Genomic DNA, 25,717 nt, shown 5'->3' with positions numbered 1-25,717 from the left:
ACCTAAAATCTGATTGGATTACTCTCTGTTTAAGGTGATTATGGGCCTGGAGCAAAATCATAAAACAAGTATGTGTATAACCACAACTTTCTAACCAATAACATTTACTGTACACTTGAAAAGTCCTAACAGTTGTCATGTTTTTAAACTTTTTGAGTCTGACAGTTCCTGTGCTATTATGTATTCAGACATAATTTGCCCTACTCATGATTGCATATTAGCCTATATATATATAGGCTAGTAGATATTAGGCTAAGTGTGCATATTGAGCTTCTATAAAAGTAATATTAATATAAAAATATATAAGTAATATTCGCCCCAAAAAGCACAAACATGTTATTAACAGTAATTGTATGCTATCACTTTCGCATACTGCTTTCAATGTCATCTAATTCTGGATGTACGAGTCCTAATCTTGCATACTACATATAGGGACAGTATACAAACACTGGATGATTTGAATACAGCCACACACACACACACAAGCTCACACATATCCATTGTTTTGAATATATGAGGTGTAACACTAGATAACCCCTAACCCTAAAATAAACATTTTGGCATATTTTTGTTTTTAAATAAAACACCATTTTGACAATTTATGAAGCTTTTACCTAGTGGGAAAGACAACAAAAGAAAGATCATTCAGCTTTTGCTATTTTTCAGGGATTTCTTTTTAGAGAATACCCAAGCAGGTTAACAAAACACAGAGACCTTCCTTTGACTTTTGTTCTGAATTAAACTAATTAACTTAGCGAAATGACTACAGACCTTTGAGGGGACATTTGGTCCATAGAAATTTAGAAAGCAAAACGTGCCTCTCTCTCACACACACACACACACGCAGTAGCATAAGGAAATATAGTGGGGGAAAACTCACGTCGCGGAATTTGTTCCAGTATTTGCTCTTGTCGTACTGGGACACGGTGCTCATCCACTTATCATTGTCCAGCGGGTTTCCGTCACTGCTGCCGGTAACCGACACCGTCAAAACCACCAGAGACACGAACAGACCGAGACTCAACATCATCTGAGAGAGAGAGAGAGAGAGCAGGTGAAATTAAGCACGGGACACTTAAAGTAAAGACGTCAAGCCTTTTTGAGTTTGAGAGGACTTTCATTTAAACAAGCCCAAACAATAAAACATCAAAAAGCTTAATTCGTATCCAATAAACAACTCCAGAGCCTCACAGGCAGGGCGCGGATTATTTCTGGATTAGAAATCCGCTGAATATGTCCATCTGATACGATTAATCGTCCCTGAGGTCGAGAAAATCCTGAGGTGACTGACAAACAAAAATAACGGACTTTACGGGCGAGTAAAACGGCTCGCGCTTCCCGCGTTCGACTCCTTGAGCGCGAGCTTCACTGCCTTCCGGTTTAATAGGCTTCATAGTATTATAACGACATTATTCGTTTCACTCACCTCAAGACGGGACTGTTCTCGATTCCCGGGGCCAAACTGAACGGGTGATTGGAGACCGGGCGGGCGGCGCGTCCGTGGGACCGTAAAGTATCCGAGACACGGGAGAGTGGGTGAGTTTCCTCAGATCTTGTAGCTGCTGCACTGAACACGACCGGGAGAAACGGACCCGTGTAATGGAACGGTGAGCGTCTCCGCCCCCTCTACCGTGACTCCGCCCACTTTTCCTCGATCTCTCTCTTTCTCTCTCTCTCTCAGAGGGACTCGACGTTATGTGATAACGCGTGACGCAAACTAATAACTAAACCGAAACGCAGCTGTTATGATTCTGAAAGCTTTCTTTGCTGAACTTTGTATAGGCCATTATAACGGAAAGCTGTAGTTTTGTCGCACACACACACACACACACACACACACACACACTCTCTCTCTCTCTCTCTCTCTCTCTCTCTCTCTCACACACACACACACACACACACACACAGAGAGAGAGAGAGAGAGACACATCACTCACTCTCTCTCTTAGTTCTGTCGCGTACACACACACACACACACACACACACTCTCTCACACACAGAGAGAGAGAGAGAGAGAGAGAGAGAGAGAGAGAGAGAGAGAGAGACACATCACTCACACTCTCTTAGTTTTGTCGCGTACACACACACACACACTCTCTCACTCTCACTCTCTCTCTCACACACACACACACATCACTCTCTCTCTCACACACATACGCTCGCTCTCTCTCTCTTTCTCTTTCTCTCTCTCAGACACACACTTTTCAGTCTTTCTCTGAGCGATGGATGTAGAACAAAGGGAGTGGTGCATTCAGTCGGGAACACACGCGCTCGCTGGCGTTGAGGTGTGCTGGCGGAGTAATACGCAGGTGTTGACTTTAAGCTGTAAAACATCCTGTGCTGTGCTGAGGGAATCAATACACCGACACGCGCGCACTCCCTGATCACTCCTAACAAATTAAAACCAGCCTCCGTTTTCATTTGAAATCAGGCAGTAATGGCTCTAAACTGCTGCTGTCCACTGCAGTGATTTCAGCTGCAGGGAGACGGATGTGAATATTGGCTCATGTTTAATTGAATAGAATAAACAAGTCAATGGATTAACCTCATTAGTAAACATAACGCGGGGAAAGTATTGAGATTGATATTTGTAGGTGTTCTGCGTAGTCTAGTGCAGTGGTTCAGTTCTGCTCTCTATCGGGGTTTGAACCGCTGATCCAGTGAGTGTGTGGGGGAGCTGTCCATTCAGCACCACACACACACCTTTACACTGCTAATAAGGCAGTAGCCGCTTTTAATGTGTATAAACCACGAGACGGTGCGTCCACAGACTGTTTAATGCTGCGCAGAGGCGGCATACATTTATAGCTACAGAAATTACTATTCCTGAAATAATGGTATAAAGCTCATTCCAGAAATAATAAAATAAAGTGCTTTAATCATTCCAACATAATATAACAAAGTGATATAAAGAGGGGACACTTGAAGAGTTGTCCTTGAAGAGTTCGTTGCCTGCAAGTGATGCTATTATAACAGTTTTATATCTATATTTATTTATTTATTTATTTATATACTAGGCTATATGATGGTAACATGATTGACATATAACCTGGTAGCAAATGCACTTATCATTTTTATGCACACTAAAATCTAAAGATATATATAAATAAAATGTTAATACTTTTATTTTTCAATCGAAATGTATATAAATGTGCAAACGAGAAGTTGGAAGCATGACAGGGGATAGGCCAAAAAGGCAGAAAATGTGTATAATAAAGTAAGGTTACTGAATTATTGACTTTTTTTTAATTACCTGTAATAATGTTCTGTGCAGTAAAAGTTGCTATTCAAGTGCATAAGTGACACAAAGGGCATCTAATTTGTGGAATGACTCATGAAATTGATCTATCAATATAATATAAAATTATATCTGTAACACTTTATTTTAGAGCCCAATTCTCACTTTTAACTAATTGCTGATTCGCATACGGTTTATTAGTACTTATAAAGCACATATTAATGGCTTATTCTGCATGACCATATTCTACATCCTTTAATCCACCGATTAAGTACCTAAACTTAACAACCTTACTAACTAACTAATAATAAGCAGTAGGAGTTTATCGTGGCAAAAGTCAGTCAATAGAAAATTGGACCCTAATCTAAAGTGTTACCATTATTTCTATAGAAACATGAATGAAAATGTGAAATTATAACAAAAATATAATTATTGTTGAAGCAAAACCACATCAGAGCCTCTAGGAACTGAGATGGGTCAGAGCTGCTAACAAGCCTTAACTCAATTGTGTACAGCCTTTAGATAGGTCTACACATTAATGCATTATGGACCTTTTAATATGACAAAACAATTTATCACTAAATCCATCGTAATCGAACTAATGATGACCTTGGTGTTGGTCATTGTGTTGAGTCATAGCATTATTAGTGCATGAGTATACAGTTCAGAAGTCACAGATACTGAACATGACTTATTGGCTGGTGTGACTCGGTGGTTAAATATTTGCACAGATGGTAAATAAAAGGTTGATGGTTCTTCTAACCCTGCAATGTCTGATTCATGAATTGTCATCTTTAAAACACTGAACCTCCTGCGACGAGACTCGAGACATGATGCAACCGCCAATGCCATCCATCATGCTCATGTGTGCAGCAACAGTTTCTCTCTGTCAAGTGTGTGTGTGTGTGTGTGTGTGTGTGTGTGTGTGTGTGTGTGTGTGTGTGTGTGTGTGTGTGTGTGTGTGTGTGTGTGTGTGTGTGTGTAATTTATTCTGTTCCACTCCATTGGCTTAATGCTGTTAATGTTAAGTGGCAATATTTTAAAGTGGGTAATGTAGGTCAGTGTGGTTTCTGATTATGTGCCGTTAACATTTTACACTTTGAAAATGTTAGTGTGTGTAAATTCCCATCAGCCACAGCCAAGATATTGACACAGCTAAACCCGCATGATGTATTTCTGAACTCCAGCTGATTGACATGCATATGAGAGATGCATTAAATTGTAAATGAGAGAAACGCTGAGCACACGCAGAACAGATAATTTTAATTGAAAACTTTCACTTGTGCACCGAGGTGCAACGCCAGAATATTGAGAGCGGTTTCACATTTTTCTCTGCTGAACAAAACCAACTAATTATTCTTTTAGCATACTCTATATTTACTTAACAGAGAAGTGCGCACGCTGGTAATTGTCGAGGTTATGAAATTATATAGGCTAATTTGTTCATTTCCAAGGAAAAATTTACAAAAGTAAAGCTCTCATAGAGGAACAGACAGTGACAGAACGCCCTCTATTGGCTAAAGGTTTTGTGCCTCCAATGATTTAAATTGAATAACTATTCCATAACTATATTGAATAACTATAAATATATATCCTTTGATCAATGCATACTTGCAGAAATTCAATATTACTTTTCTTTTTTGTCATTGATTGATTTTTGTTTTTAATAGAGAAGACAGTGGACTTAAACCATACACTAAAATAAAACCAAGATTATTTGAGTGCGTTGTACAAGAAAACAATGTCAGTTTTTCTACTTCAAAATTTCACATTTAAATCAATGTGGTGCTTGCCGTTTTTGTGCTTGCCGATTGTTTGTGAAATTTACTAGCAATTTCCGAGTGAAAACTGTTTCTTTCCGAATGGTTTTCAGAGCTGTGTCGTGAGCAATGCACCATAGCTCTGAAATTAATAAAGGAAATGATGTGCTTTTAGTGTCTCATTTAATGGAAGATCCAAATTTAAACATTGTCTGAAAGCATTCTTATAGTTGAACAATCCATGAAGGAAATAAAGTTTTGCATAGAACAGCCGTTGAAAGAGAAATGGAGGTAGAGAGAGTCAGAGAGACAGACTTGCATACTAAGTATTGGTGTTGGACGGGCAGTGGGTTCATGCTGAAGGTCACACTTCTCCGCATGTTTCCTCTGAGAGTCACAGCACATCTGTCCTCTCGGTCTTATATGGAAATCATCTGTCATGTCATACTTTGATTGGTCCCTGAGGGCCACATGACAGGAAGCACAAACTGGCCCCAGGTGCATTATAGGTAATGCTATAGTCTTTTGCGTTCACATGATCCGGTCACCAGCGGTTACTCTTGGCAGCCAAGTCCTCGTCCATGATTCGTGGAAGACGTCCGCTTGCTCCGCCTTCCAGGTATCCAGACTTCACAGTGGGCGCTTCTGGAAATGTCCTCTTTTTACTCAGATCTGATGAAGGAAAAATGCAGAAGTTTCACATGGAAATGCTTCAAATGTTTAGATTTATCCACCATGTGTTGACATGATGATTTCTTAGTCAAATCAGCCAACAGTATATTTTAGATTGGTTAATTAAAGTGACCCGTGATGGCGAGAATCATCTTCCGCCGCGCTCCAAACGTGTTCACGCCCACTTCCTTCAAATCCTCGTCTGAGAGCGTCAGGAACGTCTGGTAATCGATCTGATAGATGAGAGAACAACATTTATGTGTGTGTGTGTGTGTAAATTTGTATAATGACATGTGTATTACACTGGTATTACAACGTAAACGGGGTTTATGAGGACATTTCATGAGTCCTCATAATTAAAAAAAAAAATTATTAAAAAAGTAAAAATGCAGAATGTTTCCTGTGATGGGCAGGTTTAGGGATGGGGAAGTGTAAGAGGATAATATACAGTTTGTACAGTATAAAAACCATTACGCCTATGTCCTGAAATGTCCTCACAAGTAGCTATAGCAAAACAAACTTATGCAAATAGATGTCGTGTTGGTGAGCATCAGAAATAATAAATAAATAAAATATTCCACACATACTTGCAAATATCAGCCAGTTTTCTGACCCCACTGGCTGGTCTTTGATTTGATTTTGAACATTTTGCATCAGCAGATAATATTCTTATTTTCATAAATTTATTTACTTTGCATCTGAAGTCAATGTATATTGATTTAAGAATATTATTTTATTGAAATCCATCATTTTTTCCAGTGCAAATACGGATTGCAAATACAAACCAAAAACAAAGCAGAATAAACTGTACAGTTCTGCTCATGGAAATCTTTTTTAAAGATCTGATGCAAATAGCCTGGCCAGCTTTAGCAAACCCAGTCACTAGATCCACCTCAAACTTTTAGACAAGACTTTGTTTCCAGGTAGACTAAAATAATCCTGTGCACCCTCATTCCTCAAGGTTAGATCCAGTCAGAGCTTGCCAAGTTTGTGTGCAATATGCATCAGACAATAGCGGCGTGTGTGGGCGGTCTGTGGGTGTGCCGTCTGGGACGTGTGTGTGTGTGTGTGTGTGGGTTGTGCATTTACCTCCTGTTGTTGGAAAATATCAATGTATTTCTCCAGACCCAGCTGTGCCAGTAACTCAATAAGATCATCTGCGTGGGCGGGACTGGGAGAGCTGCCAATCAAATGTCTGGACACTGTAGCCCCGCCCTCAGAGCTGGTCAGGAAGCCCTCCGCTGCAGGTCAAAGGTCAGAAATGAAAAGCACATAAAGCTGGTGTGATATTTAAATTTCCCAGTAGGTCCTGGATCTCGACAAGCGTAAATGATTGTTCCACCTTGAAATGAAGCTGCTGGCAGAGTTTAATTCTGTAATGAGCAGCCAAACTAATTTAATAGTTACTGTTAATTAAACATGATACTGTATGTCACACCCTCTGTAATTAGGGAGCAGAACGATGAGTTTAGCAGCACACATACATGTCCGGGCTGATGACAGACTATAGGCAAGAAAGGATGATGATGATGATGAAGGTGGTGATGAAGATGCAGATCCACGTCTTTCTCTCCAGTTTCCCGAGTCGCTGCCGTTCCAACAGCGTTCCTTTAAACTCTGTGAACTCCACACCTACAAACACACAGACGAATTATGATGCTGAAAATTCATCTTTGATCACAGGAATAAATACAGTTTACAATACATTCACATAGAAAATTGTTATTTTAAATTGTAAAAATATTTCACGATATCTCAGTTTTTTCTGTATTTTTGATTAAATAAATGCAGCCTCTGTGAGCTGAAAAGACTTCTCTCAAAATATTTTAAAAATCTGATTTATAATTTTTTTTTTCATTTCTGGAGATTGAAAGCTGCTTTCATTATATAAAAAAAAGAGCAGCGTGAACATTCCGCAAAACATATTCTTTTGTATTCCACAGAAAAAAAGAATGCTTTTACAGGAAATAATTTTTTGACAGATTTTAAATTATATGAGCAGTTGATGGCAAGTTTCTTTTTTGATTGCACAAAATAGACAAACAGATTTCCATAACTTTTTGATTTGAATCCGTCAAGGGGTTTCACTTATTCTCAGAAATAATGCGACGCAAACAGCAGTAACAATCACAAACAGATTCAGTCAGTGCAGCGCTAAACCTCTTCCAATGAGATCTTTAATTGAGAGTGTCTCATTATCTCAGCAGAGAGGAAATGAGGGTGGAAGTGAAGGAAACAGTGATGCGCTGTGTGCTCACACACTTCTGTGATTGGAGTTTAGAGTCTTTTCTCCATAATTACACTGTTCTGAATGACAGGTGTGTGTGTGTGTGTGTGTGTGTGTGTGTGTGTGTGTGTGTGTGTGTGTGTGTGTGTGTGTGTATACAGTACCACTGTACTCAGAAAGGAATCTTTTTATAAACTCACACACAAGTTTCCTCACACAGGTGGGTAATTTTGAGGTCTCTAGTTCAGAACACACACACACGGTACACATATCATTATAAGGACTTTTTTAATAAAAAAAATGACGTGTTTATGAGCAATTTGACACACTACAATATAAGGACTTTGATTCCTCATCATGTAGGTCAAACCAGTATCACATAGTTTTAGTTAGAAACAGAAAACTTTTGATATGTTTCATTTACGACAACAGCGTTTTGGGGGACTGAAAACAGTGCAAGTTTCTGAAAATTATACAGTGATCGCCTGTATGTAAACAACAAAAATACATACGTATTACATGTTCAGTCTATAGGAGAGTGTGTTTCTTTACAAAGTGACATCACCAACTACTGGCCTGACATGAATACTACAGTGTTTTGTAGTTGTCCTCTGTACACGAAAAAAAAACTTTTAGTACATCGTTGTCGTATAAATGTAATCTAAGATTCCTGTTAAAAAAGTTTGGGTTTGGTAAGCTTTTTTAAGTCTCTTATGCTCACTAATATGGAAGCATGGGTAGCAATATTCAATTTGAAATGTAATATGCAAAATGATAATGCAATGTGTAAAATGACAATGCATTCCTGTATTTTAAATATACATTTTCCATTACATTTGTGCAACGTTTGGTGCAAAATGAAAATGACAATTCAATTATATAATTTACATTTGCCATTTCATACACTAGTTTTAATATGTAAATTGAATACATATTTTAACGCTTTATAAGTTGCAAAATGAAAATGAAAATGTATTAAAGAAATGATTAGATCTGTTTAACATGTTCAAGCAAAAACTGTAGCAAAATGATAATTTAAATGTTATTTTTCTTAACTGCATTTACACTCACAGTTAAGACACTTGCGATTGAATTTTCATTAAATGTCCCACAATGAATGTAGAAAAATTAAATGTGCAAATTGAAAATGGATTCTGAGTCGATCCCCGCCCCTCCCGCCCTGTCAATCACTGCGTGACGTTGGCCCCGCCCCCTGCCACCCTGTCAATCACTACATATTGCTACACATATGCTTCCATACACTAAGGCTGCGTTTATTTGATGAAATAGTAATAGTATATTATTACGATTCAAAAAACGTATTTCTATTTGAATACATTTTAAAATGTAATTTATTCCTGTGATCAAAGCTGAATTTTCAGCATCATTACTCCAGTCTTCAGTGTCACATGATCCTTCAGAAATCATTATAATATGATGATTTGTTGCTCAATAAACATTTCTGATTATTATTATAAATTTTGAAAACAGTTGTGCTGCTTAACAATTTTGTGGAAACCATTCAATATTTTATTTTTCAGGACACCATTTATTTGAAACAGAATTTTTTTGTAACATTATAAACGTTTTTACTGTCACTTTTGACCAACTTAATCTAAAAATCTAAAAATAGACCACAAATTGGTGTACATGGTAAAATCTTTGTCAAACTAACCTTTACATTTCATGAAGAAAATGTGAGTGGTGTTTGCTGGTGCAAAACTCACTATTTGGCACACATGATAAACTCTGATACAACTCAGTGTTAAAGGTTTTGAAAATCCAAATAGCTTCGTATAACAGAAAAGTCTACTGTGCGTCCTCATTTAGAAAGCTGGATGTGTGTGTGCACCTGCTGCTGGTTGTTGTAGGGTCTGTAGCAGCGGCGGCTCACGGCTCTCAGCTCGCGCACAGCGTCGGTGGGCATCGATTTAGAGAAGCCCAAGCCAGCCCAGGTGTCTGTGGGGGTCCGGACCTCAGTGACCACGGGTGTCTGCTGCATGGCTGTAACACACACACACATTACACAGATTAAATTACAGCCATTATTAGACACACACACACAAACCGCCTGAACGCCTGGAAACATTATACGCTCAGAACCAGGTCCAGATTTACACTGGCATACAGCAGCAGCTCTAATTAAAGTGTGTGTGCAGTGTCGCTTTTAACGGCATTGTGCATTGTGTGTGTGTAAGTCCCACTGAATTATTAAACACCTGCCACCTAATTAAACAACTTAATCAAAATCAGTCATGCAGAAGAGTGTGCTGCTATACCTTTACATCTCTCTCTCTCTGTGAATGAAACACTTTTTAAATAAGCTCCTGTTTAAACTAACAGTGTCTGTTTCTGAGGTGCACAGCGTGTGAGATTAAAGATTAAAAAACACATGCACATTCTTGAAATTAGTAGGATAATCTTTTGAGGTTTTGTGTGGCGAATCCTGAAGCAAGAGTGCCATATTCATATTAAGATCAGTTAACTAACCAAACATTTTCTGTCTGACAAGTCTTAATTACTCTGCTTCTCGAATAATTTACATTTATTACATAATTTACTTTATACATCAAACCCACTCACTTCAGACAGAAATATGGATAAATACGCAAGTGTGTTTTGTGTGCTTGTGGGTAGATAACATATGTTCATGGATTTTTATTTTTAATCACTAAATCAAATGAACGTTTAAACTTTAAACTGTATAGCTTAAGTGTCTTTGGATAAAATCATCTGCCAAATGCATAAATGTAATCAAGATTTTAGGATAAAATGTTTATGTAAAATGTTTATGAATCCAAATCACATTTTTGCCTATACTACACTATAAAAAATTTTTTTTTTCTAAATTGTCAATAAAACAAGGATTATTGGAGTAGCGTCTCTATAGCATGCATTGTGTTTATCGTGCAATTTATACCCGAAAATTAGTTTTTACGTGCATATGGTACACATTTTTCGCGTGCATTTGATACGCACTTCATTGCGTGTAATACACACGCACCTCACACCACTAATCCAAACCAAACGTATAATACACACGCACCCCACACTACTACCAAACCTACCCTAACCAACCCGTGCGTATCCTATGCAGGTAAAAACTCATTTCCGCATATAAATTGCACGATAAACACACTGCGTGCTGTAGAGTCACATTTAGTGTGACCGGGTTGGTTTTAGGCTACAAGAAAATACTCTTTCAGTCGTTGCCATTCATCCATTTCTATAAAATTGTTCGCAAATTCGCTAGCAATTTCTGAGTGAAAATTGCTTCAAAGTTGTTCATTTTAAATTGTACTAGAAATTGAAGTACAAATATTCCTCATCTGTAAATTAACATGAGCTCATGAAAGAGGTGCAGAACTAATTAATTTAGTCTAACACGTCACGCCTCATGTCAACTAGCCAGAATGATTGTGTGTGTGTGTGTGTGTGTGTGTGTGTGTGTGTGTGTGTGTGTGTGTGTGTGTGTGTGTGTGTGTGTGTGTGTGTGTGTGTGTGTGTGTGCTCATCTGTCTGCATATTCTGTGGGTTGAGTGGCTGCAGTCCATTATAAATCTGGCAGCGTGTTACTCTGAAATGGGTCCCCTCTATCACCCTCTCTGGCACTGCGTAACGCTTAAATGGCTCCCCTATATCACCTCTCTGGCACACTCAAGCTCTTTAATCCATTTTGAGGTTTATACAGCATGATGAATGCCAAATAGATGGAGCCTGCGGCGGCCCGTCGCACACAGACACAAGTCCACCCAGTCACGGCCCAGAATAACAATCTGAATTGGGCACAACTTAAATCGTTTGGCTTTTAATCATCACATTTGATCACACAAAGATTATACTTTGATGTGAGACACCATGAAAATGATGCAGAAAATGAACACGTTGATCTAAACTTCATTGGTAAGAACTAAATATGAGAGTGTATGAACCTTATCTAAAACATAAATATGCATCACAAAAGCCTCAGAAACAACAGTCTCACTGTCATTTTCATAATATAATATAATATAGAAGTTATTTAAATTATTTTAGTACTACTGTTTCAAGTCCTGAATTTAAAAAACTGAATTTTATCTTTTTGGATAGTTTTATATAAAAAAATCAGCCCAGTTTTTGTTGTATTGTGACATTATTTAATGGTAATTTAACATTCCTAAAATAGGCTTAATTTTTTATTAGAAAATATATAATATTTTATACGTTTTTTTTATTATGGGGTGAATACAGATGTTCATACAGTACTAATTGAATGCCTCTAAATAATAATTTAAATAAATAAATAATAATAATACTGAAACAACAAAAAATATTACTAGTAGTGATAAAGTATAATATAATATAATATAATATAATATAATAAAACATATTTTAGATCTAATGTTTCAAGTCCTGAATAAAAACAAACAAACCTTGATTTGCCAGAAGCTTTTTTCTCTCGTATTCATGGTCCTGTTACACAAACAGTAAACAAAGATTGTTTAAATAAACCGGTAAGACAAATGCTTTTATTTTGTGAACTATAATTGCTAAATCGGACAAAACCTTCCTTTTTGATGAATAGGTACAGTTTAAAAAAATTTGAAAGTGAAAGAAACCTTATTATGAGGGTCAACGGAGGGGAATATTCTCAGACTACAGCGTCTGTCTCTGTTCAAATAAACACCATCCACTGTCCTGCAACACACACACACACACACACACACAGTTGTACTCAGTGATATCTTCCAGTGTAATCCAGAGCATGTTCTGCCAGTCTGGACGGAGGCTTTTACCTCTCAGACGTGAGCGGCTCCCTCGAGGCCTCTGATTGGCTGCCTCTCCTTGATGAGACAGTTGTCTTGGCAACGACCTCTCTGACCTCTGTCACCTCCGCATGTGGCGAGACGCAGGACCCCGTCTCTTCTTGTGTCTGCGGATCCTCATTCTCTGGAATCTGATACAATGACATTAATACAAGCGTTTGGTTTTGTTCACTCATAAACACGCTTACTGTCATTAAATCTCATTTACTTTAGCATTATATTAATAAACATACAGTTTAATTGAAGAAGTATAAGTAGCGTGAATCATGCAGTAAGTTGATCAATCAATATGATTGGTTATAATGCATGGTTAATGTATCCCACAATGCAATGCTTTCAACGTAACTGTCCATTTCCAAAGTGACGAATGAACTGGAAATGTTGTAAACCATGATTTATAACATCCATCTTTTGTAACATTATTAACTCGCTATTTGATCGGCCTGCCAAAAGTTAAGACATTTTTACACAAAACGGCATTAAAAATTAATAACCTTAATCATGACACCTATTTTGGGACCATTTTTTGTGTATTGTGACATTATTTTTTATAGTAGTTAAGCACATTTTCCCCCTCAATTCTCATGATCATACTAATTCACAGTTTTACAGGTTTTTTTGTTGTTGTAATTATTCATAGTAGTAATAGTTATTCATAATAGGAATTCCCATTAGAGTAGATTAATGAAGTACAATATATTTTATATAAATCAGCATAAAAATTAAAAAGCAGCATAACAAATACAGTACACCCATGATGTATAAATACTTTACAAATTCAAATAATATTTTTGAAATGTAATATATACGTTTTTTAATAATAAATATTTTAAATAAATTAAATATTATATATTTATTTATTATATATCAATTATTTTATATATATAGTAAGTCTATTTTAAATATAATCAGGATTCTGATCGTTGAAACCTTCTCCAATTTAGACTCCACTCCTTTGAGTCCTATCCGTCCATCCTCTGAGGTAACAGCCAATCCGGGTGGTGGTGTGGGGCGGGGCTTCCCAGTGGGAGAGCCAATCACAGCATCTGGAGAGGGCACAGTGCATGAAGAATGACAGGTACAAAAACAGTTTATGTAGCACAACTAACAAGCATCAGTGAAATTAAAGAGGATGAAATCACTCATGAGTCACTGACAGACACACACACACACACACACACACACACACACACACACACACACCTGTCTCAGTGAGGCACAGTTGTTGCATTAACACCTTGAGCCAGTAGCCCGTGACTCCATTATTGGCCACCAGGGGGTCCACAGGGGTCTTGGCCGTCACCGAGACCTCACTGGAGTCCAGCCCGAGCAGCAGACGTCTGGCCTCATAGAGGTTCATGATGTTCCTCTCCAAACCTTTCACAACCACTGACTGCACACAGACACTTTAAACAGTTATACGTGCTTAAATGAGCAGAAAAAGAAATGAGACCAGCCGGAAGTCAAGTCACCTTCATTTATATAGCGCTTTTAACAATATAGATTGTATCAAAGCTGCTTTACAGTGATAATAGGAAATTAATGTAACAGAGATTGTTTTGGCTTTACAGCGGCAGAATAAAGTTATTGTCCAGCTAAAGTTAGGATTGATTCACTTCCGTCGCAACGATCATTAGTTATTAACTTAGGGACGCTAACACGACACCGTTCTAACAGAAAACCCTTAATGCGATCCGGCCGCTCATTTGCACAAAACAGTGCCTGGTGTCTCCAGAACGCAAACCATGAAATAAGTTCCAAGGTAAAAGCCTTGAAAAATGTATAATACAGAATTTGTTTATATAATACAGAATGTGGTTGAAACAATGGTAGCTGTTGTTTCAACACTGAGAAATTTGTTTTAAACAATATTTATTGCTAGTAAAAAGGTTAACATAATACTTATAAATCAGTATTGACATTTTAACACTATCTGTCAAAAACATATTCATATTTTTATAAACTCTATAATATATTAATATTAGTTGTTTAATAATATAATATAATATTAATAAAATGCTATATTTTTTTGTATATAGTTGTAGATATTTTTATATGATTTAAATGATCATTTTTATTATATAAATGTCACACTGCTGTCCTAAAATAAGCTTAATTTCCTATGAGCAAAACATGTTTTTTTTTACATATTATATACATTTTTATTTATTTGTTTGATTATGGGGTTTTACTTTTAAATACTTTTAAGATAACGAATTTAGTGATTTAACAGCGTGAACTTCAGGGTCTTGAAGTATGTACTCGTATTTTTAGTCTGTAGTATAAGTATATGAATTTCATATTTGTATGCATAGCTTCTTTTGACAGGTGCATTGTGGGTGCTGTGCTGTAATACCTTCGCTGTCTGCTTGACCTTCGGTTTGACGCTGATAAAAACTCCCAGGTTCTGCATCATCTGAGCGAGTTTCCGAGGGTCAGAATCTCCCTCGTCCTTCAAATCAAACATCAGACAGACGGGCAGACAGTCCTGCATGAGGACAGACACAGTCAGACAGCAGCAGGACGGCCCAGACCAGACTAACACATTGACAGATTCTTATAAATATCTTATAGTTTATTATATAATGCGTGTCGTGACAATGCATTATGCTGCTAATCCTGTCAGAAAGGTGTCTTATCACATTAAATTACACTTTCTCTGATCTTTCCTAATGCAATGACATTCAGACATTTGTGGCCACAGTATAATGAATGAATGTTATGAACATTTATGTATATGCAAATGTTGCAGATTTTGTTTGTTCTACTGTAGTTTGAAAAATAATAAAATTGATGAATGTGACACTTTGGGAGAAATGACCAGTTAATTATATTGAGTACAGACTGATCCAGTTTAGTATCATTAATACACTATTGTAATATTTATTCATATTTCTATCCCATTTTCCATTTTGTGTGTGTGTGTGTGTGTGTGTGTGTGTGTGTGTGTGTGTGTGTGTGTGTGTGTGTGTGTGTGTGTGTGTGTGTGTGTGTGTGTGTGTGTGTGTGTGTGTGTGTGTGTACATGTCTATTTGGATTGTATTCTTTCAGGATTTCAGGTTTTTGTCATTTTAGTACAACAACTTAAACTAAACGAAATAAAAAAAAATGTTTTTATTTAATTTAATTTCAATTAACGCTTTTAAAAGTTTTATTTTAAGTTTTAGTTTACAATAACAAAACTGGACTGATCCAAACCCTAAAAGAGAACATTATGCATTTATTGAAAAAAAAAAAGTTTTTGTAATTTTTCTAAATGAAAAAATGTTTTTTTGGTCACATTTATCTCTCCAGGGTTATTATAGTTAACTAAATAAAATAAAAACATGAATAAACATGAACATGATTTTTTTTTATCAATAACAAAAACAACACTAACTGAAATAAAGTAAAACATAAAAAAACTTATTTTATTTCAGTTAAATGCCAAGGCAACATTCCTAATGGTTGTTTAAATGTAAGTATTAAAATGACTAAAAACTTAAATAAAAATGTATGTAAACTATATAGAGACATTTAAAAAAAAACTAATTAAAATGACAAAAACTGCATAATTACAGAAACTTTCATTAAAATAAAAATGAAACTGGAAAGTACTTTAAAGTATTTTAAAATATGAATAAAACAATAATAATAAGCTATATTAAATATATTAAAGTAACACTGAATCTCACACACATACCTATAGTTTATTTACAGGTGAAACTCGAAAAATTAGAATATGGTGCAAAAGTTAATTTATTTCAGTAATTCAACTTAAAAGGTGAAACTAATATATTATATAGACTCATTACATGCAAAGTGAAATATTTCAAGCCTTTATTTATAATTTTGATGATTATGGCTTACAGCTTATGAAAACCTTTTCACAATATTCTAATTTTGAATGGGTTTTCATAAGCTGTAAGCCATAATCATCAAAATTATAAATAAAGGCTTGAAATATTTCACTTTGCATGTAATGAGTCTATATAATATATTAGTTTCACCTTTTAAGTTGAATTAACTTTTGCACCATATTAAAAATGTTCCAGTTTCACCTGTATATTATTTTTGCACTTTAAGCATACTACTTTATTCCTATTTAGGTATTGATTTTTATAGCCTACTTGAAATAACTTTAACTGTACTTGAAGTAAATTCTTATGAACACTGTATGCTAATAGTTGTTTGTAAGAGCACACACACAGGTTTGTACCATCAGCTGCTGTCGAGCGAGACACACTCCGTCGGCCGTGCCCTGGATGAGGAGCGAGGGTGTGTGTTGCGGAGCGCTGAGGTCGGGCAGGATGATCTGTGTGTGTGTCTGATGCATCACGGTGAGGAAGTTCGCCCCGTTTTGACCCAACAGGAACAAGTGTTGCTGTGAGGTGACGTCCAGCTGTGTGCTCACCATCACTCCTGTCAAACCCGAGCCCAGCAGCAGCTCCATGAGGACACAGGTCGCCTTCTGCAGAGGTCAAAGGTCAAGGGAAAGTCACACCACCCTGAAACAGATTCGCTGAGTGAAATCTAATACTTGGTTCTTACTCATTTTGGTTACAAAAACAGTGCTTGTTTATCTCTAACACATCACTTTCTCACAAAAAGATGTGTATATTGTAGCATTTATGCTTTAGACATCCATTTGTAGGGTGAAGAACTCTTGCATTAAAACCAGTAAAACCACAGAGACATGATTCCTATCTTCCTGTGATAACTATCATTTCTATTCTCAGCTGATTTCCACATATATGACCCTGGACCACAAAACCAGTCACATGGGTCAATTTTTTTAAATTGAGATTTATACATAATATGAAAGCTTTCCATTGATGTATGGTTTGTTATGATAGGACAATATTTGGCCGACTATTAAAAATCACAAAAATACATGTTTTATATATTTACTGTAGGAAATTTACTAAATATCTTAATGGAACATGATCTTTACTTAATATGATTTTTGGCATACAAGAAAAATGGATCATTTTGACCCATACAATGTATTGTTGGCTATTGCCACAAAATCTGCATTGTTACTTGTTATTAATGCAAACTGCACTTTATTTTTATATAGTTTATTTACCTAGTACGTTCTTAAGCACTGATTCCTAGGAATTGTCTAGTTATTGTATTTTGATTTGTTTTTGTATGATGTGCTTCGACTGAACAACTATTTGTAACCTGTACTACACTGTCTTGTCTTTATGTGTAACTTATGTTGTCTGCACCATGACGCTTTATCTTGGCCAGGTCGCCGTTTTTAATGAGAATGAGTCCTCTATGTGCCTACCTGGTTAAATAAAGGTTAAATATATATATATATATATACCCGTGCGACTCGTGACTGGTTTTGTGATCCAGGGTCACATATATGGCATTATTTTATTCCTAATCCTTATTTCAGGTTTAGAATTAGTATGGCCAATGACAGAAGAAAATACAAACATGACCAGATGTTTTCTGCTTCATCTGTGGGTGTTGGACAGTTAATATTGTGTTCTTCGCGAACAAACACAACATTTCTCAGTTGAACCCAAAAGTTTTGCGAGGGAACGTTGTTGACATATCATTTTTCCCCCCATCTTGTATTTTTTTCTTTCACCGTGTCTCTTTAGGCTCCCTACATATACATAAATAATTTAAAAAATCTTGCACAAAAAAAAAGAAGAAAAAAGTACATTAGAGAAAGTTTCTACTGGTATTTTTTAACTCAGCATCGTCAAATTGGGTAATATCAAGCCTTTTTGCAAATCAGCGGAATATTTCAAGATGCAGGGTTGTGTTATGGAAGTCATATCTGATCACATGATCACCTTCAGGGCAGCTGTGTGTCCCTGCACTCCTCTCACGCTGCAGGAGCTGCAGTAAAGCTTGGGCTGCGATCTGAAGCTCACGCTCACGCCAAACGCCTGAGCCACGTGCTGGATCACCGGAGACCCTGTATCTGCCACCACACCCCCCACAAGGGTCACGGGGAGGTCAAAGGTCAGCACCAGGGGCTGCAGATCCTGCAGGTCACAAACGTACGCAAATCACACCAGATTCACATGCACACACATTTATCACTGCCTCATTCATTCCCATTATTCTTCATGGTGATGCTCACTAGATTTTCACCACTGTAGGACAATATTTTTAAATCAGTGTCAAGTTGAAAGGTAGAATAAATACTACAATGATCATTTTTTTAATATTTTATATTTTGTAATATATATATATATATTATATCAATATTATAATCAGGGTTATTATTGTTAACTAAAAATGACTTGAAATAAAATAATGAACTGAAATGAAATAAAATTTCGGCTAGTGACCAAAGAAACATTTCTCATTTTCATTTAATTTAAGTTGAAACACTAAAGTAACTAATTCATTAAAACTTAGAAAAAAACTTAAAATGAAAACTTTTTTGTTTAAACTAATACAAATTACAAAACACAAAAAAAATTGTAAACTTTAAAAAAAATATATGTAAAAACTAAACTAACAAAAATAAGATTAGAATGAATATAATTTAATATATTTTAATTTACATTATATGGTTTATATTGTCATTATTATATTAATTAAATATAAAAAATGTGTTATATTATCATAAAAACAAGTAACTTTTCTGTATGCTATTTTTTCCAAGAAACATGAGACATAAAAACACATATTTGAATATGAATGTATGAATACTGAATATAAAGTCAGATATAGTGAATGTTTATTCTAACGAGGCCTCACTGACCCGGATCCGTCTCCGCGCGGACTCCACCCCCTGAAGCGGCCCGGCGATGGACACCTGCAGGTATGAGAAAAATGAGTTTTAAACAGTACGCTATACAATGATGAGAAGAAATGCTGTGGGTTCGTATCCGAGTACCTGGTTGCTCTTTTCTCCTGCGCTGTTGTTCCGGTTGGAATCGGGGAAGTGAATGTGACAGGAAGTGTCCTCCATGACCTTCTTAATGTTCCCGCCCCCTTTCCCGATCACATGAGAGTGCTCCGTGTGTGTGACGTCCATCTTCAGCGTGACTTTATTCACCTGTGCACAGGTGTGTGTTGGTGTGAGATCTCCACAGGACAGATAAACACACACACTCCTTAAAGGGATAGTTCACCCAAAAATGAAAATCAGCCCATGATTTACTCACCCTCAAACCATCCTATGTGTATATGACATTCTTCCTTCAGACAAATACATGAGTTATATAAAAAAATGTCCCGGCTCTTCCAAGCTAAATAATGGGAGTGAATAGGCACTTAAGTCCATACAAGTGCATCATATCCATCATAAAAGTGTCCCAAACGGATCCGGAGGGGTTAATAAAGGCCTTCTGAAGCGAAGCGATGCGTTAATGTCAGAAAAATATCAATATTTAAAACTTTATCGACTAAAATAACTACCGGTAGCTTCCGACAGACGGCCTACGCAAGTTGACTTACGCCACAAGAGTAACACTTGACGATATATGACGTAGGATGTAGTAGCGTAAGTTTAGTAAATCGATCAGGAGCTAGCTTTTTTTAGTCGATAAAGTTTTAAATATGGATATTTTTTTGACATTAACGCATCGCTTTGCTTCAGAAGGCCTTTATTAACCCCTCGGAGCCATGAGGAGGACACTTTTATGATGGATAGATGCACTAGTATGGACTTAAGCGCCTATTCACTCCCATTATTTAGCTTGGAAGAGCCAGGACATGTTTTAATATAACTCCGATTGTATTCGTCTGAAGGAAGAATGTCATATACACATAGGGTTAGGTTTAGGGTCCAAATCATGGGGTAATTTTCGTCTTTGGGTGAACTATCCCTTTAGGAGAAATGAAAGATCAAATCTCACCTTAGTCTCAAGAAGCTCCAGAATCATCCGTTTGGCCTCCAGAACGTTTGCTCTTTTCCCCTCCACTTTAACATGAGGATCTGGAGAGAAACACACACATCCTCACAATGCATTTGGATGGCACGTGGATGGAGATGCATTGGGTTTTGATTAGATCATAAAAAGTGGCTTTGATTTCTGTCAGCAGAAAAGAAAAATCATTTAACTATAAAAAAATGATCAGCCTCATTTGAGCGCATGCATTTGTTATGTGCATTTTTAGAATTTATGCACATCTTGGCGTTTCCAGCCAGCGTTTTTTTTTTTTTTTTTTACAAAATATCATAAATATAAATGGATGGAAACAGCTTTATACTCCCCACATGTCTTTCTAAACTCGTCTCTGTCTCTTAAATCTCATCTGCACATTCAAACATAATGTATGAAGATGCATTGCAGCAGGACAGGACAGATGTCATGATGGCAAACGCATTTGCATGTAACCAAACACTTGCCAATGGCATATCATGCATGTGTCATACTGACTAGTTTTATGACTCACTAGAACAAAAATGAGGATTTCCTTTGAAACTCGTCAATTTCTCAAATAATTAAAGAAACGGTAAGACACACATTGAATTAAACATGACATTTATAAGTAGAAAAACTGAAATTGATAAGTATTTTCTTGTACAACAATAATCATTGTGCCATTTACAACGTTGAGTGCACTTTTATGGTGCATTTGAACTTTTTGGTCTTAAACAGCCGCTCGGACATTAAGCTAAATGCCTCTTTTTTGTGTTTTGAACTGACGTGAGGGTCAGTAAATGATGACAGAAATGTGACATCACATCACTCACCTTTCTTTGATTTGGCACCGATCTTCAGCTTGGACGGCCATTTCACCTGCGTGTGTGTTTCTCTCATCACCTGAAACAATGAGTGTGTAAGGAACAGAAACTCAGCGTTCAATTTGCATCTTCAGATCCTCCATTCATCAGAGACAATGGCTCATTAGCATCTCAAAGCTCCTCGTTTTGCCTTCATAACACCTTCATCTGTTCAGTGTGTTTGGACCTAAATCACTCGAGTGACTTCCACTTTCGGGAAACTGCACCAGCGTGTGATCTCCATGCTAAAACAGCAGCGGATCTGAACGCACGATGTCTAGATGGTCATGTACTTCAGTCACACAAAAGAGCCTGATTTATAATGAGGTTCTTCACATAAACGCTTAAATATGAACATGAGAATGTGGTCCATATCAGGCACTTATTAATAAAGGCTGATTAAATATAATATTAGATGTATTATTTTAACTCTTACCTTTTCGAAGAACTCCTCGCCTGACAATCCAGAACATTCTGCAGGAGCTAAAGACAAGGTGATATATCATATTTTATTACAGATATTTAAATTATATACCATACAATTTTAAATAATGAACATAATTTAAATATTACATTTATATTGCATATTTTGCATGCTCTACACTGTGTGTGTTTTTGAATAATTACAATTTTATCTCCATGTGATAGTTCGCAATAAACATTTGAATTTTATTATAATTTTTTCTATGGTTTACCGATAAATAATGAATACTAAAATCAATAATAATTCATAAATAATTGTATATTAAATAATAATAATAAATAAATACATACATAATAAATAAAGACATAATAATTAATATATCAAAATTAAATACATAAACACTGTGCGTGTGTTCTGTGAACTGTGTTCATGTGATTGTTCCCTAAATTCATATTGCAAATTTTGCATTTTAATACCATATTTTCCATACTGTGCTCTGTTTACACATTGCCTATTTCTAAACTATATGTAGACGGACGGACGGACGGACGTGTGTGTTTAGGATTGTTAAAACTGTCTGGGTGAGTTGTCAGAAACTACACAACTCAAACAACATCTTAAGATTTAAAAAGAGTAAAGACAGTCTCTCTCTCTCTCTGTGTGTGTGTGTGTGTGTGTGTAGGGGTGGTAAAGTTAAACACATTTGCCCCAGAGTGACATTTACAGGGTTAAGCAGAACATCCCTCCTTTCATTTGCCGCTCCTTGTCACCACGGGTTACACAGCTCTGCAACCAAGAATGACTGAACAACCAGTGTGTGTGTGTGTGTGTGTGTGTGTGTTTCACAAAAAAAAAGAAAAAGACCACAAAGTCGCTTCTGAGAAACGGCGTCAAACAGCAAAGTTATGTTAGAGCAAACGATGCTGACGCAAAACTAATTCCCCTCCCTGTGAAAGGAGCAAACACACACACACACACACACACACACACACACACACACACACACACACACACACACACACACACACACACACACACACACACACACACACACACACACACACACACACACACACACACACACACACACACACACACACACACACACACACGAAAGTGAAAAGAGATTAAAGAAAGAACCAGTGTGAAAGTAAAGTGTGTAAGCTCCAGTAATGAATGATTCCTCAAATGATGTGTGTTGTTGAGGAGATTATTGTGTGAGTGATCAGACACTGGACCAGAAAACACAATGGAGGAACCCGAGTCATATCTACAGACCAGAAGATCACAGCAAGAGACACTTCAGACAGAAATAAACTATTTAGCAATCTATGCCCTAATAACCTGACGTGCGTTCACGCCATGTTGGAATTACTGTAATCACGAGATTTAAAAAAACTTCCCGTACTCGTAGAAACAACTCAAGAATTTTCATAGAGCTCCGACTTTTACCATGTGACCGCTGCAGATTCATTTTGGCATTGATAATGTTAAAATAAAACACCATAAAAACAGAAAGTCACAGGTTGTCATCTCGTAATTATGGTAATTGTGACATGGCGTTAACACAGCATTATTTTATTATAATTTTACATACTGGTTTTTATAAACATTTTAGTTAAAAGTTTATAAAACTTTTTTTTTTAAACTTGTAAAAAAAGTAAAAAAAAAAAAAAAATTCTGTACAGTTTTGTATCTGTACAGTTTTTATTACTTTTTGGTTTCAGTTTTAGTTATTTTAGCACATGAAGTTAAACAATGAACTAAACGAAAAGAAATGTTGCCTTGGGAACTAGCTGAAATTAAATAATTAGATATTTTTCTTTTTTTTAGTTCACATTTATTTAGTAAAAATGTGCTTTTATGGATTTAGTTAAATATAATAACTCTGCTAGCCAGCCAAATACACCCTAGCAACACCATGGCAACCGCCTACAAAACCCTAGTATCAAAGCAGAGAGTTTTACAAAGACTTTTTATTTTATTTTTTATTTTTTATAATTTTTAAGGAATTTAACATCTTGATTTTAAAATGAACAGTCTCTAAAAGAGAAACTCTGAGGAATAACCCTGATTTTAGGAGGAGCAGATTCCTGCTTTCTCGTCTGACAAGCTCGATCCGTCACTCGCTCTCCATCTCTGAGGGGTTTGAACGTCGACTGGATTCATGTTGATGAATCGCCGGCTGTTAACTCGACTCAACTCCAGAATCTTCCTGGACAGCTCATGATAACAGACCATTAAACCTGTTCATCACAGCAGAGCCAGCACACACACACACACACCACATCCATCTGAAGCCCATCTCACACACACAAGCACATTTAGCTGGAAATCAGGCTGGTTTCTAAACGGGTTTGCATAGAAAAATCTAACAGATTAATGAAGCGTCTGGAAAGAAAACTATGACAGATTATAGAGTGATCGATCAAACACACACACACACCGTACAGCATGAGCTCCAGCTTCTTCCGGTCGATCCGGAATCTCTCCTCCACACACTCCGGATCCGAAGGGTCCTGGTTCTGAAGTTCAGATCCTTCATCTTCCTCGTCCTCGTCCTCCTCCTCCTTCTTCTTGTCCTGGTCCTGGTCCAGTTGTGGTCGGTCACAGGGCTCTGGTTCAGGAGACTCCGGCACGGTGCTGCACGTCTCTAAAGCCGCCATAGCAAAAGTGTGTGTGTGTCCATCAGGGTGACCAAGGAAACGAGAAAAAGAGGGGCCCAGAGAAACCCCCACCACACACACACAGACACACACACACACACCTCAGAACAGAGCAATACTACATCACACCTCTCTAACAAAGCACATGAGTCAATCTCACTGCTCACTCAGAAGTCTTTTTAAGTACACTCTAAAAAATGCTGGGTTGTTTCAACCCAATTTTGGGTCAAATATGGACAAACCCAGCTGTTGGGTTAAATTTTTAAATTACATTTTTAACCCAACGTTTGGGGTTTGTCAAAATTTGACCCAAAATTGGGTTGAAACAACCCAGCATTTTTTTGAGTGTATCATTCCTGTTTCTCATACGCTTTAAAGTATAAAGGTTTATTACTGGAATTGATAGTTCCATAAAGAACTTTTATAGTTCTTTGGATTATTCAAATGTTCTTCACATTAAGAAAAAATATTCTTTTCAGAACTGGGGAACCAGAAGTGCTTCTTCTATTGCATCGCTTTAAGAGTGTAAAACAAAAACAGACTCAAGTGAGTCACTATTATTATATTATAGCCATTATATTACATCCACCATTTCCCAACACTGAACTGGACTGAGAGCTTTCTTCTAGCCACTTTACAGCTTTCAAAAATGATTCATTTTACATTAACAGTTTTTTCCTGTTTATTACTGTGAAGCTGCTTATTGTATAAAGCACTTTAGAAATAAATGTGACTTGAACATTTAATGTCATTGCTAAGAGAAATCCAGACATTAAAGAGATCTGAATTGTTATATTTTTGGCCATGGAACGGCTTTTAGAACACATTTTTCTATTGTTCTACTATTATTATCAGTATTATCAATGTTTTTAGGATTTGCACAATTTTTTTTTTTTACTGTCAAAATTCAATCAGCATTTCATCAGGATCTTTTTATGATTCTTACATCATTTCTTTCTTGGATTGTTTCTAAACTCCGATAGGAATCCTGTACATTCCTTCAGGAGGGTCTGTAGGAATGCGTTCCCGTAAGCGGAGGCCTTGATGAAGCCGCTGGAGAAGAGTGTTTCTGACTCCGGCTTCTGGGGGAGGGGAAGCGTTTCGGGAACAATACCGGACACGACCCTCCGTTAACAACACGGTTACCATGGCAACACATTAGTTTACAGACAAGCCGGGAGATAAAGGATGAAAGTCATGATCTAAAGAACACTGGATCATGGCAACATGTGT

The 25,717-nt window shown here is 36.7% G+C and overlaps 2 protein-coding genes across 2 annotated transcripts in view; both read right to left on the bottom strand.

The window, feature by feature from the left end:
* spock1 (SPARC (osteonectin), cwcv and kazal like domains proteoglycan 1) overlaps window positions 1–1,299 on the bottom strand; it is a 181,968-nt gene extending 180,669 nt beyond the window's left edge. The window contains 2 exon segments of the mRNA XM_079629988.1: window positions 881–1,030; window positions 1,192–1,299. Of these exon segments, the coding sequence (XP_079486114.1) occupies window positions 881–1,030 (150 nt within the window). The 5' untranslated portion in view covers window positions 1,192–1,299.
* A 3,872-nt stretch (window positions 1,300–5,171) lies between these two features.
* Window positions 5,172–24,484, bottom strand: bicc2 (bicaudal C homolog 2; the record flags this gene model as incomplete). Its single annotated transcript, XM_079631235.1, has 19 exons — window positions 5,172–5,670; window positions 5,804–5,903; window positions 6,760–6,911; window positions 7,155–7,302; window positions 9,750–9,901; window positions 12,310–12,349; window positions 12,496–12,574; window positions 12,673–12,833; window positions 13,633–13,748; window positions 13,906–14,095; window positions 15,059–15,190; window positions 16,901–17,152; window positions 18,501–18,695; window positions 19,424–19,477; window positions 19,559–19,720; window positions 20,523–20,602; window positions 21,365–21,434; window positions 21,831–21,877; window positions 24,265–24,484. 19 exons carry the CDS (start codon window positions 24,482–24,484, stop codon window positions 5,543–5,545), a joined length of 2,478 nt encoding a protein of 825 aa, XP_079487361.1. The 3' UTR covers window positions 5,172–5,542.
* Between the last annotated feature and the right edge of the window lie 1,233 nt (window positions 24,485–25,717).

The sequence above is a fragment of the Phoxinus phoxinus genome (genome assembly GCF_949152265.1).
Source record: "Phoxinus phoxinus genome assembly, chromosome: 12".
Taxonomy (NCBI): Eukaryota; Metazoa; Chordata; class Actinopteri; order Cypriniformes; family Leuciscidae; genus Phoxinus; species Phoxinus phoxinus.
This window is presented reverse-complemented; position numbering and strand designations above follow the sequence as displayed.